The sequence below is a fragment of the Penicillium concentricum genome, assembly GCF_028827145.1.
Source record: "Penicillium concentricum strain IBT 3081 chromosome Unknown utg000006l_segment0_segment0, whole genome shotgun sequence".
Lineage (NCBI taxonomy): Eukaryota > Fungi > Ascomycota > Eurotiomycetes > Eurotiales > Aspergillaceae > Penicillium > Penicillium concentricum.
In genome coordinates, this window is record NW_026622759.1 from 2,382,189 (window position 1) to 2,397,569 (window position 15,381).

At 49.2% G+C, this 15,381-nt stretch overlaps 6 protein-coding genes across 6 annotated transcripts; 4 read left to right on the plus strand and 2 right to left on the minus strand.

The window, feature by feature from the left end:
- Positions 1–226: 226 nt before the first annotated feature.
- On the plus strand, positions 227–1,570 carry N7517_011121 (uncharacterized protein; the record flags this gene model as incomplete). Its single annotated transcript, XM_056728844.1, has 3 exons — positions 227–443; positions 512–742; positions 801–1,570. 3 exons carry the CDS (start codon positions 227–229, stop codon positions 1,568–1,570), a joined length of 1,218 nt encoding a protein of 405 aa, XP_056574659.1.
- Positions 1,571–2,204: 634 nt separating this feature from the next.
- Positions 2,205–3,943, plus strand: N7517_011122 (putative cyclopropane-fatty-acyl-phospholipid synthase; the record flags this gene model as incomplete). The annotated part of the gene is made up of 4 exons (XM_056728845.1): positions 2,205–2,312; positions 2,390–2,876; positions 2,927–3,678; positions 3,737–3,943. The coding sequence occupies 4 exons, from the start codon at positions 2,205–2,207 to the stop codon at positions 3,941–3,943; spliced, it is 1,554 nt and encodes a 517-aa protein (XP_056574660.1).
- A 1,239-nt stretch (positions 3,944–5,182) lies between these two features.
- On the minus strand, positions 5,183–6,677 carry N7517_011123 (EXS domain-containing protein; the record flags this gene model as incomplete). The annotated part of the gene is made up of 5 exons (XM_056728846.1): positions 5,183–5,256; positions 5,363–5,679; positions 5,736–6,418; positions 6,484–6,533; positions 6,593–6,677. 5 exons carry the CDS (start codon positions 6,675–6,677, stop codon positions 5,183–5,185), a joined length of 1,209 nt encoding a protein of 402 aa, XP_056574661.1.
- Positions 6,678–7,460: 783 nt separating this feature from the next.
- Positions 7,461–8,591, plus strand: pex10 (ubiquitin-protein ligase peroxin 10; the record flags this gene model as incomplete). The annotated part of the gene is made up of 1 exon (XM_056728847.1): positions 7,461–8,591. The coding sequence occupies one exon, from the start codon at positions 7,461–7,463 to the stop codon at positions 8,589–8,591; it is 1,131 nt and encodes a 376-aa protein (XP_056574662.1).
- A 412-nt stretch (positions 8,592–9,003) lies between these two features.
- On the minus strand, positions 9,004–12,671 carry N7517_011125 (3'-5' exonuclease; the record flags this gene model as incomplete). Its single annotated transcript, XM_056728848.1, has 3 exons — positions 9,004–9,170; positions 9,234–12,493; positions 12,550–12,671. The coding sequence occupies 3 exons, from the start codon at positions 12,669–12,671 to the stop codon at positions 9,004–9,006; spliced, it is 3,549 nt and encodes a 1,182-aa protein (XP_056574663.1).
- Positions 12,672–13,009: 338 nt separating this feature from the next.
- N7517_011126 (RNA-binding protein LSM5) lies at positions 13,010–13,798 on the plus strand. Its single transcript, XM_056728849.1, has 6 exons — positions 13,010–13,060; positions 13,113–13,169; positions 13,229–13,267; positions 13,325–13,352; positions 13,528–13,591; positions 13,647–13,798. The coding sequence occupies exons 1-6, from the start codon at positions 13,036–13,038 to the stop codon at positions 13,683–13,685; spliced, it is 252 nt and encodes an 83-aa protein (XP_056574664.1). The 5' UTR covers positions 13,010–13,035; the 3' UTR covers positions 13,686–13,798.
- The last annotated feature ends 1,583 nt before the right edge of the window (positions 13,799–15,381 follow it).

Genomic DNA, 15,381 nt, shown 5'->3' on the forward strand with positions numbered 1-15,381 from the left:
CGTATACTTACTGTGTACCAGCTGCGTAACCATGGTATGGTTAGGTACACAATCCGCTCTTGTTCTCTGCCAATCACCGCCCAACGATCGCCACGTCTCCACGGGCAACCACTCGACAACACCTGCATCTAGAACTTACTCTAGTCCTTTGTCACTCTCAACCCGATAACGCGACTCTGATTTCTTTGATACGGTGCATGAGAATCATCAGTTTTAGTTCGCCACTATGTTGGCTCTTCGAGACCAGGAGAACCTGGTAAACACCCACCAGACTGCCGCCGCAGCTAAGCCCTTGAACCAGAGCAAGCCGTTAGCACCCAAGACCCCCGGCAAGCAACGAAATGACGAGAACAACCCGTTGGCATTTGGAAATCGCACTGTGAAGGGCAATGGGAATCGCCAGGAAAATGGAAAACCGGGCAACGCGTTTATGACACCGATGGGTACGCGTGCTTTTCGCGAAAAATTAGAGATTTGGAGAGAGTTGGATAACTGACTTCTTTTCTTATAGTGAAGGATCGCGCTCCGCTGGGCATGAAAACGACCAACCTCAAAGCCAACAACCTGCAGACGCCTGCGCCATTTGGAACCACGAAGCAACCGAAGACAAACCGCAGACAGTCGACTGCCCAGAAGATCAGAAAAGCGGCTCCAGTGACACAACAAGCTCAAACCAAAGTCCACATTGACGCTGCCGCCGATGACGTACCGGATATTGAATATATGCCGCCCAAGCCTAGAGGTACGCTAAGCACAACTAAAGCTGCAACCCCCAAAACCTTATTTCTGACGAACTACAGATCTTCCCGACCTTCCAGATGATGTAACATATGACACCACATTCCCCCAATTCAGACCCAAGAATCGAGCTCTGGGACTGGAGAGTGTTTACGGAAAGCAACAAGTTGGCAGGGATGGACTCACAGCGAAACAGCGCAAGTTCAAGGAGGATTCAGCAGCGTGCGACAGGATGGTGGATGATATGATCATGAGACAACTCGAGGACATTGGGTTTGAGAGCTCTGGTGAGAATGCGTCTACAAAGGCAGCTCAGCCTAATGCCATCCCCCCAAACAGACCTACAAGCGCACGACAAACTCGCAGTGTGTCCACGCTTCGGGCTCGTGACGCTGCCGCTGCGCTTGCCGGAACCCAGCCAACTGCTGCACCTCGAGTGGCTCTAACCACGAAACCACGGGTGGCATCGTTGGCATCGTCACTGGTTATGCCCAAGAGGCACGCCAGGGTCCCATCTAACCCCTCTTCCATGCGCAATACTGCTGCTTCTGTCAACTCTCGGACGACCGTTGGATATTCCAAGGGACGCAGTGTGTCGTCCACCCTATGGGAGAAACATTCTCAGACGCAGAGGGCCTCGAGCTCTCAGATCCTATCTCCCGAAACTTATATGCAGCTGTATGGAGCCCCTCCGCTGGACTCGGAAATGTGGACTCGTTGCAAAGCTGCTGGATGCTTTGACACCCCGGATGAGATCACCCAGGAACCGGAAGAACCACTGCCCACGTTTGACGAAGATGATGAGGCCGAGAGCTTCCAGCTCACTTTGTAGGGGTCACGTTGCGAAAGATACTCATTGAAAAGGGATTCCAACATTCAATTTTACTTCAGTATGATTATTTGGCAGGAGATTGTTTACAGGGTTTGGGAAGCTGAAGGATACTGGCGTTATGGAATATTAGTGTTAATGTACTTGTAACTGGATAGCCCTTCCGAGGTAAACTGCGGATCATACTGTTTCAGGCGTTCTCCACTCTAATGATGATCCTTTGCCAAGCCACAGACAGGCGAGAGCGCACATGCGCATTTCCCTCGGGCCACCACGTAGGCAGTACCAGATTTCTGGTGTGGAATTCTGGGTCACCGTTAATAATGCTCAGGTGTTTTGATAAAGGCTTCACAATAAGTGAATGAAACAAAATCCACTATTTAGCTGATCCCTGTAATAATGGTTTGCGTACGTCAGTGGGCAAAATAGAACCCAATGGAGAGGCAGGACACAGTAAACTCGGTGTACCTGGCGGGTACCAGGTCCTGAGCTAGCCCGTCCATGGAACTTACAGGTACCAATCACGTACTTCCCGGTACCTGGGTCTAGCCCACACCGCCCCGGGAATTGCCCATATCTTCTTATTTACTCTGGCCTCTCCTTTTCCCTTTCCATTCCTCTCAGGACCTCCGCCGCCATGACGACCATTCATCCGGACTCCACCGAGGAGTTCGAATACATCCAGACTCCGGCTGCCCCCGAGCAGTCCAAGCCTGCCTTCGATTGCGGTGTTCCGACTACCCTGGTAAGCGCACAGCTAGAGCTCCCCGCAAGGGATGTTTTGATGATTCCAGGACCTAATTTGTTCCTTTTACTGTTCAGTACCCGGCTATTAAGAATGCTCCAGTCCCTGCCGACTCACCCGGCAGCGACAGCTTCTCCAATGGCTTGATGATCGCTTTGGAAATCATCGTGCCCTGGTATCTGGCTCGCCAGGTTGGTGGAGGTTTCTATACCACCATCTTCTTTGCTCTCTTCACCTCCCTTCCCATTCTGGTGGCCTTCTGGGCTGTCTCTTCTTCCGTTTCTCCTCGCAAGACCGAGAATGCCAAGTACTGTGGCCGCCCCGTCGAGCACTACCTGCAGTTCCACAGCGAGCACGACCGTGCTACCTACCGTGGCAAGAGCAAGATCCCCATGGCTGTCTTCTACGAGAAGTACTTCAATGGCGAGGTCGACTTCAAGGGCGATGCTCTGGAGTGCCTCGAGTACCGTCACGACTGGGCCAACTTCAGGTTCACCACTAGTCTCTTCAAGCACTTCCTCTTTGGTTTCATCCCCGAGATGCTGATGCACACCCGTTCTCAGGGTAAGCACGTCTTCCTACAGCTCCATTGGCAATTCTAACCCTATTTCTAGACGAGGAGCAGGTCCGTGATCACTACGACCGAGGTGATGACTTCTACGCTTGGTTCCTTGGCCCACGCATGATCTACACCTCCGGTGTTATCAGTGATATCAACAAGGAGGAGACTCTCGAGGAGCTCCAGGACAACAAGCTGGCCATTGTTTGCGAGAAGATTGGAGTTAAGCCCGGTGACAAGGTCCTCGATCTTGGCTGTGGCTGGGGAACCCTTGCTAAGTACGCTTCGGCCCACTACGGCGCTCACGTTACCGGTATCACTCTTGGCCGCAACCAAACCGCCTGGGGTAACAATGGTCTCCGCAAAGCTGGTATCGAGGAGGACCAGAGTCGCATTATTTGCAGTGATTACCGCGATGCTCCCCGTGTTGAGGGTGGATACCAACACATCACTTGTCTCGAGATGGCTGAGCACGTCGGTGTCCGCCACCTCTCTTCTTTCCTGACTCAGGTTTACGACATGCTTGACGACAACGGTACTTTCTTCCTGCAGATCGCTGGTCTCCGCAAGTCCTGGCAATACGAGGACCTGATCTGGGGTCTTTTCATGAACAAATACGTTTTCCCCGGTGCCGATGCCAGTACTCCTCTCGGTTTCGTTGTGGACCGCCTCGAGGGCGCTGGCTTCGAGGTCAAGGCTGTTGACACCATTGGTGTTCACTACTCTGCTACCCTCTGGCGCTGGTACCGGAACTGGATGGGTAACCGCGACAAGGTTGAGGCCAAGTACGGAAAGCGCTGGTTCCGCGTAAGTTTTTCTATCTGAGTCTTTGGTCTTTCTGAAGTCTTACTAACCACTTTCTTAGATCTGGGAGTACTTCCTTGCTTCCTCCACCATCACTTCCCGCCAGGGTGGTGCCACCTGCTGGCAGCTCACCCTTGTTAAGAACATCAACTCCACCCACCGTGTTGAGGGTATTGCCACTCAGTTCGGTCTTGCTGCAGCTCGCCAGAGCGCCATTGACCGCGCTGGCACTCTTCCCAAGGCCCACATCATCAAGAAGGACCTTTAAAGGATTGATATACAATCCTAGCCCGCATCTGCTTATCCGGGGGTTCATCTCAGCCCCCCTCGGACTAGTATGACGCTATCTGCAAGGGCGCGAGAATATATGGATGGTGTTCCAGTGTGAACATATTCAAATGTTTAACAAGCATGTATGACATGAGTGACATGAGGTGAGGTGAAGTGAAGCTGATATGCACGAGTGAAAGAAAAATGGCAGGAGATGGCAGTGGAAGAGAAGCATGGATAGGTCAGAGGCCTATTTGGCTGGTCCACCTAGATATTTATTCCGCTATCTATCTATGGTTGTGTTTCTATTTTTTATGTCTCACCTTGTCTAGGGAGGATATTTGCACGAAGTCAACGAGTCTGTCTTTGTGGTGTTATTTTTTAGAAGTCAATGGACTATTTTCTTTAGACCAACACATGTAGCATCCCTTCACTTCAAATCAGTAAGATTGTAACTTCTACTGGACCCGTTTCACATATGTCAGTTCTGAGTTCGTAATAAGGCCATGAAGCCCGGGAACTCGCAGGATAATGCAGCGAATTCTCGGGCTTCAAATTTCTGCTTGCATCAAATTCTAATTGGCATCGTCTAATAAAGTCCTAATATATGTGTAGAAACCAAGTTTGAGTCTTCAATCATTAGGTTCGTCAGTCATCAAAACACCAAAGGCCATAAAAACAAGCCACAAACACCAATTAGATTTCCCGACAACTAAGCGCCGAGAAGAAAAAAAAAGAAAAGAAATAAAAGACCAAAATTGCGATCCAATAGAATAGATGGTATATGTAAAGAGGGAAACAAAGGGGTAAATGCAGACGTCAGACCAGGTTGACCCTAGGTAAATAATTGGTACAGTGAAGAGTAAACAGAAATCCAGAGAATAAGAAATTCATGCTTGCCTCAGGCCCAGAGATCAAGTCCAAGGAATCTAGGAATTGTGCATGAGGTTACACGCACAGCTGAATTGAGCCCCCAAAAGAAAACAATAGGCGTACACGGGCGTGTGATGAGACGATCTCACACGCCGGAAAAAAAAAAAAAAAAAAAGAGCCATCAGGCCTCATTTATCGCTGCTCTAGTATTGGGTTGGGTAAGGATATCCGGAGTTTGGTTGGGAGAGCAATATATGCCCGAAGACTCAATCATTGTGTTGAGTTGAGAGGGAGTGTTTTCTGTGTCTCGTTCTCGTTCCAAGTCGCTTGAAGTTATGATCAAAGATGAAAGGTGTGGGTAGCTTTAGTCCGCGTCGAATTTGTGGTTGTACTCGCCGAGGAGGACGTCATCCGGGCCTGGGCCATGGGTGTTTCGAACTAGGGCAGAAAAGCGTAAGTGGAATTGTCCGAAAACCAGGATAGTGGTGCTTGGGTCACACAGTTTGGAGCAGGGGGAGTGCGGGTGCACAGGGGGAAAACATACTCCATTCAGCTTCAGTCCGGAAGAATACCCACATCCAACGTCGTACAACTTCGAGGAACATGAGCAGCCAGACTCCGCTTTCGGTTTCTGGAATCCAGCCAAGACCTGGGATAATGCGCCATAGCCATGAGAAACGAAGAGCCAGATCCGCGATAATGACGTAGTGGTACATCTTGTCGGATCCGAAGTAGCGATGCCGGCGAAGTCCGTATGGGTGGGCGCTGTCGCGACGCTCGGGGGAGAAGAGGGTCATATCCCAATCCTTGACAACATCCCACCAGAAAGAATAGGCAGAGTTGATGAAAGAGACGATAAAGCTGTGGGGGTGTTAGAGAACGGTATAGACACAAGATATGAGGAAGGACAATCTTACAGAAGGCGCATCATGCTAACCTCACTATATCCACGTAGCTCCAAAGGATTGTAGTTACGCATTTTGGAGGCCATCCAAATGACAGGGAACGCAGTTGCATACTTGAGAGCATTGGCCAAGTGCTGATTTGCCTTTTGTGTCTCTCTCCGGGTGACTGTCCGCCGCGCACGAACATATTCAGTCAAACACTGACGAAGACGAATCAAACTGGGAACGGCGAGGATGATAGGAACGACAATTGTACTTCCACAGGCCCGATTGGGTTTGGAGGTAGCGGCGAGGCCATCGGTGAAGAACATGCAGAAGCTGACATATAGATCTCCGATCACGCGAGCATAGCTAGTTAGGGCATCTGCCAGCAGAATGTCACCAAACTTGCCATCCTGAGTCTCGGCCAGACCACCAATGAGGATCCGCTTGAAGGTAAGGAGAAATCGGATTCGGCCGGAACGGGAGGCGCGGTTGAAGGGCCAGATCAGGATGAGGAGGAGGATAATGAACACCGATTGCGGGACCCAGTCCAATCGTTCTACCAAATCAGAGGACCGGCGGGTGGCTAAGCAAAAGACGATGAACCACAGGGCAAGTGGGATGGTGAAACATGTAGCCAGGCGATAGACGGCGGTGTGATGTGGACGTTGGGAGGATGTGCGGGCAGGATATTTGATGAGCGCCGGAACGTCCTGAAAGTATGGGAAATCTGATTAGCCGTCGGGGATATGGTGGTTAAGTGAGGGGCGCCACTTACGATGTTCGCTTTTGCCAGGTATTGAAGATTGAGACCCCATCCCCAAAAACCTAGCCCCTTGTGTTAACACACCTAATCGGGACTCAAATCGGACAGGAATGTCACCTACCAGCGACCAAGAGTGCGGCTACACGTAGCGGCAATGGAAAGACCAGCCCAAAGGCATCCAATTGAGCATGTTGATCAACCGCCATCTTCCATTGATCAGGGGGAGGGGAGAGATCACAGGAAACGAAAAGGCTCAAGTAACAAGAAAGAACCCCGTGGATAAACCGAAAAGAATGACTAGGGGTGAGTCGACGATCTTGAAAGTCCGGTAGTTGAGACTTTTCCCAGTAAAGCCGCTGGGGCAGTTTAATAAGCGGAGAGATTAGCCAGTACCTGGACTAGTCAGAGGCCGCCGATGGTCTGGATCTCCACACAATGTCGAATTGGATATAATTAGAATATTAAGACTAATGAGAAGTGCATCTCAGGAGAAGATCGAGAGAAACCCTTTCATGTGAGTACTTACGTTTTAAGGATATAAGCACGTCTAGATGGCATCATATAGTAAAAAAAAATCTCTTTGTACTGGAACTACGTAACACCCCTTTCTACAAAAGGGGGTACCGAATGAGGTACATTCAGCCACTGCAAGCCTTCCGCTTTCGTCTGCAACAACGCCAGGTACCTCGGAAGTACCCTAAGTGGGACGCTTGCGGTGTATGATAATTTGGTAATTATGGTATTGCATGTGGTATTAATGGTATGGTAATGTAGCCACGTGAGAGGTCACATGATCTGAACACAAGTCACATGATGTCGTTCTATACCGAGGCATGACATCCGAGGGCAACTCCGGGGAAATTGTTATCTCCAGGAAAGCTGGGGAATTGAACCTCTAACTCGTCTTGGGGATGCACCAAGTTAGAAAATACCCCATCCTAAATCCCACTCAAGCTTAATATCCCTATATCAACACCCTACAATCCATCATGGCAGACGACGACTCCCATCTCTCTCTACCAACTCCGAACTCAGCCCTCGGCTCATCTACCTCACACTTTTACCCCTTCGCAACCTCACCAGACATCATCCGCTCGCATGAGAAGGATGCATTCCTCACAGGCAGTCTGATTCAACAATCCCAAGGGATCATCCGTGCTCTCCGCGGCGCCCGATACGCCCATACCCACTCCGACGCCATCAAGCACCTTACAGAACTCCTCTACTTCACCCTAACAACCGCCATCGGAAACCGCACCCTAGGCGAAGAATACTGCGACCTCGTACAACTAGAAGATGACACACTTCAATTACCGTCAATCGGTCGTCGCGTGGGGTACATCCTAAGCAGCATCCTAGTACCATGGACACTGCAGCGTCTACTACCTGCACTGCGACAGAGAATCCGCAACAAGCTCGAGCGCAACATCGCACGCCAGCAGTTACGAGCGGCGCAGCAGGCTGGCCTGCTCAATAAACCCCAATTCTCAACTACCCCGACTAAACGCCCGCTCTTTACGAAACTGCGCATCCAGCAATACATACTTGAACATTTGGACTCCATTACATCCCTGTCGCCAATTTATGCGCTGAGCATTGCGACGTTCTATTTCACGGGCTCGTACTACCATCTCTCCAAGCGACTTTGGCGTCTGCGTTACGTTTTCACAAAGAAGATCGACGACAATGAACAGCGCATCGGATATGAGGTTCTGGGTGTGTTGCTTGTTCTCCAGATCGCCGTGCAGGGATTCCTGCACGCCCGCAAACTTGGCGCGAGTATAAATGAAGACGAGAGCCAGTCTGCGAATGCTGGCCAGTCTTCCTCGCAGGGTGGAGCTGTCCTCGCTTCGATTCAGAACCCGTCTGCTATTCCTCTTCTTCCTGCATCTGTGCCTTTGTATGATCTTGAGGAGGATCCTGGCGCCGTCGCGTGGATCCCTGAGGGTCAGCAGCGGAAATGCACCTTGTGTCTGGAAATGTTCAAGGATCCCAGTGTTACCACTTGTGGACATGTGTTTTGCTGGATTTGTGTTCGGGACTGGGTTCGTGAAAAGCCTGAGTGTCCGCTCTGCCGACAGGAGGTTTTGCTGTCTAAGGTGCTGCCTCTCAGAGGGTAGCTATGTGGTTAATTGAGGTAATAAGTTCTAAGTACTTTCATGATCTTCATAGATATCGCTGAAGAGATTGGTACAGCCCATACATGTTTATACACTCATTTTGGATAAATATATACCCCCTTTCTACTATTTTATTCGAGCTGATTTTCATGGACTGTAAGGTTCGATTGAAACTCCTGGCATGGAACAGCCGATGAATATGCATTTCCTGGTATAATGTAGAATGTAAATATCAATCAAATCAAAATGCACGCCGTTTAAGCATAGCACCGAAATAAAGAAAGAAAACAAAAGACCTCCCAGGATTGAAACTGTACAAATATATGCTCTAGAATATTTTCATATCAAAAAGAGTGGGGGTATTTAGGGGACAACCAAATATAAGTACATGTATGCATACATATCTACATGGTCAGATCAATGGGTCCTCTTCGCTATTGACTGCTTGTCCAAGTGGAAGAACTATGGGCTGGTTGAGTTCAGCGTATGCAGGACGAGGCGGAACTGGGTTCATGGCTAGTCTTTTCGCCTCCATGGTATGGAACAGACGGACGCAAGCATACGGATCGGTAGCAGCATCTAAAGAAAAAAGACAAGATTAGCATTCAATGAGAGAAATTGTGCAGGTATCTGAGTACTCACATTGGACCTGACGATAATTCAAAGCCCGAGTCCAATCGCCGCAGCGGACATCATCACTTTTCTCGAGAGGGAGACCGAAATGCTCGTTTATTTGCTCGCTGAGATTGACGCCCCTCTTGTTCACCAATTTGGGATTGTCTTTACCGTACTTGATCAATTTGTACAAATGGCTGAGCTCGAAGGTGGCTCTAGCATCGATACCGAGATACTTGCGTAGCCGTGTGCAGTCTGCCTTGATTGAAACACCCACTTTGATGACGTCGGGGGATTCAACGAGGCGTTTCAATGACGGGGAAACCAAGTCGTCCAAAGAACGTGCAGGCTTGAAGAGTGCAACCTGGAAGATGGCGATACGCTCCTCGTTTGCGATTTGAATCACCGAGACATTGCTCTGAATGCTGTCCCAGCCGGATGCTTGAGCCTTCCATTCCATGTCAAATCCAATGACTTTGCTCCCGAGGAAGTGTTGGACAGCTTCTTCGGTGCTTTGAAGAGTCCGGCAGTAATGCACGATGAGTTTTCGGCCATCGGGGCTTTGCTGTGAACTATGGCTCCAAAACTGGGAGGTTGTAAGGTTGTTGGCACTGGAATCAATATCTGATGATGGGATTGGTTCAACTGCGGAATCCTCTTCTTCAATAGATCTTGGCCCATCTCTGGCCACGGTATCTGGGACCGAGGACATGACATTTTCAAGCGGCCGTTCAGACAAGGAATCATCGCTGACAACACCGCTTTGTCGAAATTTAGTTTGGTAAGAAATTGCATCCGTGCTATACTTTCTCCCCTTGTCCGATTTTGGTTTAGCGAATGGTTTCCTTGGTAGCATAAGGGCCGGTCGTAGTCCGTTGTGTGTCCATGTGCCTGGGTATCCATTACTGATTTCTCTGGGAATTGGTGGACGGATGTCATCAACATGTGGCTCCGTGCTGACGCTCACTTCCTTGCTCTTCGAGACCATGGGCGGTGGCTTGGGAAGAGCCTGGCTCCCTTCTTGGGTTGTCTGGCTAGCAGGCGTATAAACGAGGAACCGCTTGAATTTAGGCGTAGAGACTGGGGGTGGTTTGGATACAAGCTTGCCCTCTGTTGTGTGGTCCTCGGGTTCTATTGTTGAAGGATTGAGTTTGTGTCCAAGGTGACTCTCATCTTGACTTCCTTGGTTAGCAGCCAAGTCGGCTGTTTGCTGTTGTCTGACTCCCCTCCTCACCCTCCTTAGTGGTTGCATCAAGACAACCCTCGAGGATTTCACAGCCTGACCGGGCCACTGATTATCTTGACTGGTGGGTGGGGACTCGGGATGGCCCGGCAGTTGCCCTTTGATATATCTCTCGAGACGGCTGTGAGAAAATTTCGGATGTCTGGATTCCCCTCGTCCCTTCTTACGCCTGGGCTTGGTCGCCGAAGAACCCAGTTCTAAAAACTGGGGGTTAGCGGAAGCATCACGTAAAATCGAGCCCCCAATATTTCTCTGGATGGATTCCCACTCATCTTGCGGCAAGTGGGTTGCGATTGAGATAATATGGGCGTCAGAAATCAGCTGGCCCATGCGATCGGTCCATTGCTTGAAGCGGTGGATATCCTGGCTCATTGGATTGAGGACTTCAAACTTTCCAGCAAGATAGGCAGGTTCTTCCATTGAGTGTAGCAAGGTTTCCGACCGAAGACGCAGCCAGTTTAAATGGATGTAACTAGCAACCGTTTTTCGAAGATCGCTGCGATGTTCCTGGAATTTTATGCACCAGTCGGCCACATTGGAAACAGTGTGCCGACGAGTCTCCTCAGGAACCCAAGCCCACAATGCTCCAAGATCACCTTTGAGGCTGTGGTGAAGGTACCAAACTTCATTATGAAGCCGCCATGTGGCAATATTGGTCAGGTGCAGTGGCGCTATTACATCCAACTGTCGCCAATAGATATGTAGCTCAGGGCTGCGTGCCGGTTTTGGCATCCAAAGACGCTTGTATTGGGTATAGATCTTGTTGGATAGCAGGAGTTGATTGTCGTGCAAGTACTGACTCGCCGGTGAGTCCTCTGGCGCACTTTGCATAAGCCCAAGTAGGATACTCCTGTCAGTTAATATACTAGGACGAGCTGACGAAACTGCCACCATGAAATCGCCCATATTCCATAGTTCACTTTGTCGAAGTGGGTGGAAAGCCATTTGCCTTCTGAGCCAGGCTGAACGGTGCTTATGGGCACATGCGCGAATCTGGCGATCACCACGCTCAATGAGTTCTTTGTACTGGCCAAACACCCATCTATCGACTGGACGAAGGTTCGTGTTGTCTCGAAGCTTCAAGCAAAGGTTCCTGACGGCGAAAGATCTGGCATTGGTGGCTTTCAGTCGCAACTCGATGTAGTCATTCTCAATCAGTACGGTTTGATGAAGAACTCGATCAATTCGACTTCTTGCGATAACCCGGGGTTTTAGGTAATCATTGTCGAGAGTGTCTCTCAATTGACGGATTAATAGCTTAGAAGTGTTGATCTGAGATTCCAGGAGCGTTATTTGAGTCGCACGGAGAGAATTCCTCCAACCACGGATGTTCTGGGCGGATATTTGCACCCCTCTTGCCAATTCCGGAGTCCCAGAAAAGGCAATACAGCAGTATTCATGATCAATCATTTGACCAGTTTTCTTTGCTTTCGTGACAGCAGTCTGGATTCGGCCCAGTATGGAAGACGAAAGATGTCTCACTTCAGCGATATACTCTTTGGTGATTTTCTCTGCTTGTAGAACTGAATCCGTGGCGTCTGACACAATAGCTATACTTTGCGCCCTGATGAGGTTAATTTGCGCCCTGATGAAGTTTGATCGGTTTTCCCATTCAGTTACACATCTTTGAGTGACCTTGATGCATTCTTGAGTAACTGTGTTGGATTCAACAACGAGATCATCAAGGTGTTTGTACTTCAATTGGACAAAATTCTCAACAAGTCCCTGATATGAAGGTAGCGAATTGAACTGCTTCTCGATGTGCAGGCGTTCAGAGATTCGATTTTTCCCTTCAACCCTCGATCGAACCAAGCTGGCCAAGTCTCGATGTTGAGAAGGGCGCACAAATCCCGGCTGGCCTGGGGTTCGTTGTACGGGTTTTGGCTCTGGGACTTCGTCGTCGTCATCCCATATGCCTTCTTTGCGAGTAGTGTTGGAAAATGTGCGCTTTGATTGAGAGGTCACCAGCGGGGTGTAGGAGGAGCTTGGATTCGGTAGAGACACATGGCGGAGCGGCGAGACACATCGCGCACAAGTATTGGGACTGTAGCTTAGTTAGAAAAATAGCCATTGAAGCTGAACACAAGAGAGTGTGCTTACCGCCGCCGCTCAGAAAGTCCCCATCGCAGTAGCCCATGGGATATGAATCTATCGAGACCGCTATGTTTTGCAATCGAAGATCGGGTCCTCCGACTTGCTAAAGTATTTGGCCGCATTGGCATAATGTGTGACAATCATAGTGGACCAGCCTGGAGCCCCACGAAACAATCGAAGATGGTCGATTTGATGGACAGCAGATTGTGGCTCAGTATACGTGCAATCAACAAAGCTGCAAGCAGGAGACCAATTAAGGATCTGGATAGCACTCCATGTTGCGGAGCTCCAAGCGCCTTTGAAAGTTGCCTCTAAACTTTGTTTGGCTTAGCCGCTCGGGCCGGATAATCAGAGGTGCCGAGCGACGAACGATCACGTCCTTTTCTATATCGATCTTGCCCACGCAGTATGCTCGATCACCTTTGTTTTTAAATCAAGAAGCTACCTAAGGAAAAATTGATTAACAGCCCATATTTTCTATCTCCCGACATCATGGCTTCTCAGCTGCTTCCTCTCGGTGTGTGCCTAATGACCCAAGAAATAATTGACCCCGCTAACTCGTTTGATAGAGCTCATTGATAAGTGTGTTGGCTCCCGGATTTGGGTTGTCATGAAGGGTGACAAAGGTCAGCTAAAATTCAATGGTTGAGAGTGGAACCGAATCAGTGTGCTAATGTTTATAAAGAGTTCTCCGGGACCTTGCTCGGATTCGATGACTACGTCAGTGAGTATCCCTGTATGAGCAGTGTGACGATCTTACCAGGCACTAATTTCGATATAGACATGGTTATGGAAGACGTGACAGAGTTGTATGTATCTTCATTTTTGATTTCCCAGCTTTGACTACCCTTTTCTTTTTCTGTGGCCGTTGCCTTAGCTCCTACCCCCTGGGCAGTGTTCATTGATCTCCATCTGCGCGAATTGCTTGTTGAAATTCTCGACAAGTCACTGCTGTGATTGCTCCCTGGACTAACTTTCTCTCAGCGACTACACTGGTGCCCAGATCAAGCTCCCTAAGCTCTTGTTGAATGGAAACAACATCTGCATGGTAAGTTAAATTCATTCTCTGAGGTCATCTGGGTGTTTATTAACTCCTCAAACAGTTGATTCCCGGTGGTGAAGGCCCCGTGGCAAGCTCATGAGCTTGAGATACCCAGTTCTTGCCGTGACGAAATAAAAATTTGTGTATTAATGATACCGAACGCAACGAGATAGAACAAAATCGTTGAATGAATGAACCTCCATGCCAAGCGTGCTTTTGGTCTTTCCACCCTTATCTCGAGTCTCGTGGCGCGTAGCTCAACATTGGAGTAAGACGGAAGAAGCTGCCAAGAACACCCAAGAGAATGTGCTCGGCGGATAGTTACAATCCAGGGGCATCTTCCACCGCACAGTTCGCCCACAAGGACTAGCTGCCTCCAATGATATACGAGATAGGGCATGCAGGAACTACCTAGCCCCCCAAAGACCTCGGACCGCCCGCGGTCCAAGATAAGCTCTCCAACCACAACCTTGGAAGTCATCTCTACCTGAAATCAGCTTATCAACGGCTAATCCCGGTCGCCGCCCGCTATTTACAGTCTATAACCGGATATTAATAAGATCTGAGACCATCCCATACGAGTGGAGGCCCCCCTGCTCGGACAATTCTTCATGGATATCATGATATACGATGTAAAGAAGCGGACACCAAATCGCCTCAATTACCCCACATTCGTGTTAAATCGCTCGCCAGTCCGTAGCTATTAAGTGGAGATTAATTATGGTGCTGAACCTTAACGAGTAGCTAATTAGGATGTGATCATCTGCGGTACATTATTCGACATATGTCGTATAGCCCCCCTACTTGATACTTCCATAGATCTGGACATCGACCGGCCCAATACTAATATGTTAGAGAACTGACCCCTCGAGAGCTATACCCAGCTCACAATAACATACACGTTGCAGGTGGCTTTCGGGAGCCAAATTGAGACAAGATAAGTTGCCCAGAAAAGTGGTAGCCTCAGGGACAAGAAAAGGGGTCACGGTGCATACGAGCTTCCAGGTTTCCAGGTCTCCAGGTTTCGGATAATCATGGATAATCGAGTATTCACACGAATTCACTGAAAACATGTTTCTTTGTGCCGCCTTTCCCCAGATTCCAAAGTTGACTATGTGGAACTTTTTACCTAACAGAATGTCACCCCCACATTTTATATGCACCTAATATCGACTCCGGATTTTGGGCTTGAATAGATTTCTTGAGAATAATAATGAAGCGAGGCAAATTTTGAAAATACATTGAACAGAGCTCCGATTCGGCTTTCGGGAATTATGAACATACCGAGAATAGATAGAACTAACGGAATGTATATTGTTTCTTGGCCATCAACCTGGGATAAAATGATTTCCGGGCCCATCCGTGGTGGCGAAAATCTACATCCGCATTGCGTGTTCCGAGCATGTGCTCATTTCCGGGGATTTTAGTCGGCTTGAGTCACCTCAATACGGGACTCCTTTTGCGGGGTACCGGACTGCTGATCAAATAACCTTAGAAGGGGTCCACGGATGTGTCCATGGATGTGTCCAAGGGCTAACTTTTGTGCTACAGATCTAACCGAGGGTTTTTACCTGACAGGCAGCAAAGTTGTCCGCTTCAAAGTACCATCCGGGCGCAGCCGACCTAAAGTGAAGGGGACAATCAGCCTTGGCTCCAGTCAAGTCACCGGAACACAAATGCCAACCTAAACCGATGTTACCGTGGCTATCTGGTGCGGGAGCGTGGCCAGTAAAATCAGCTACTGCGCGCCATCGGCTGAGGAAGGCTTGAGTGGCTGGTATTCAAGCATAACTTCT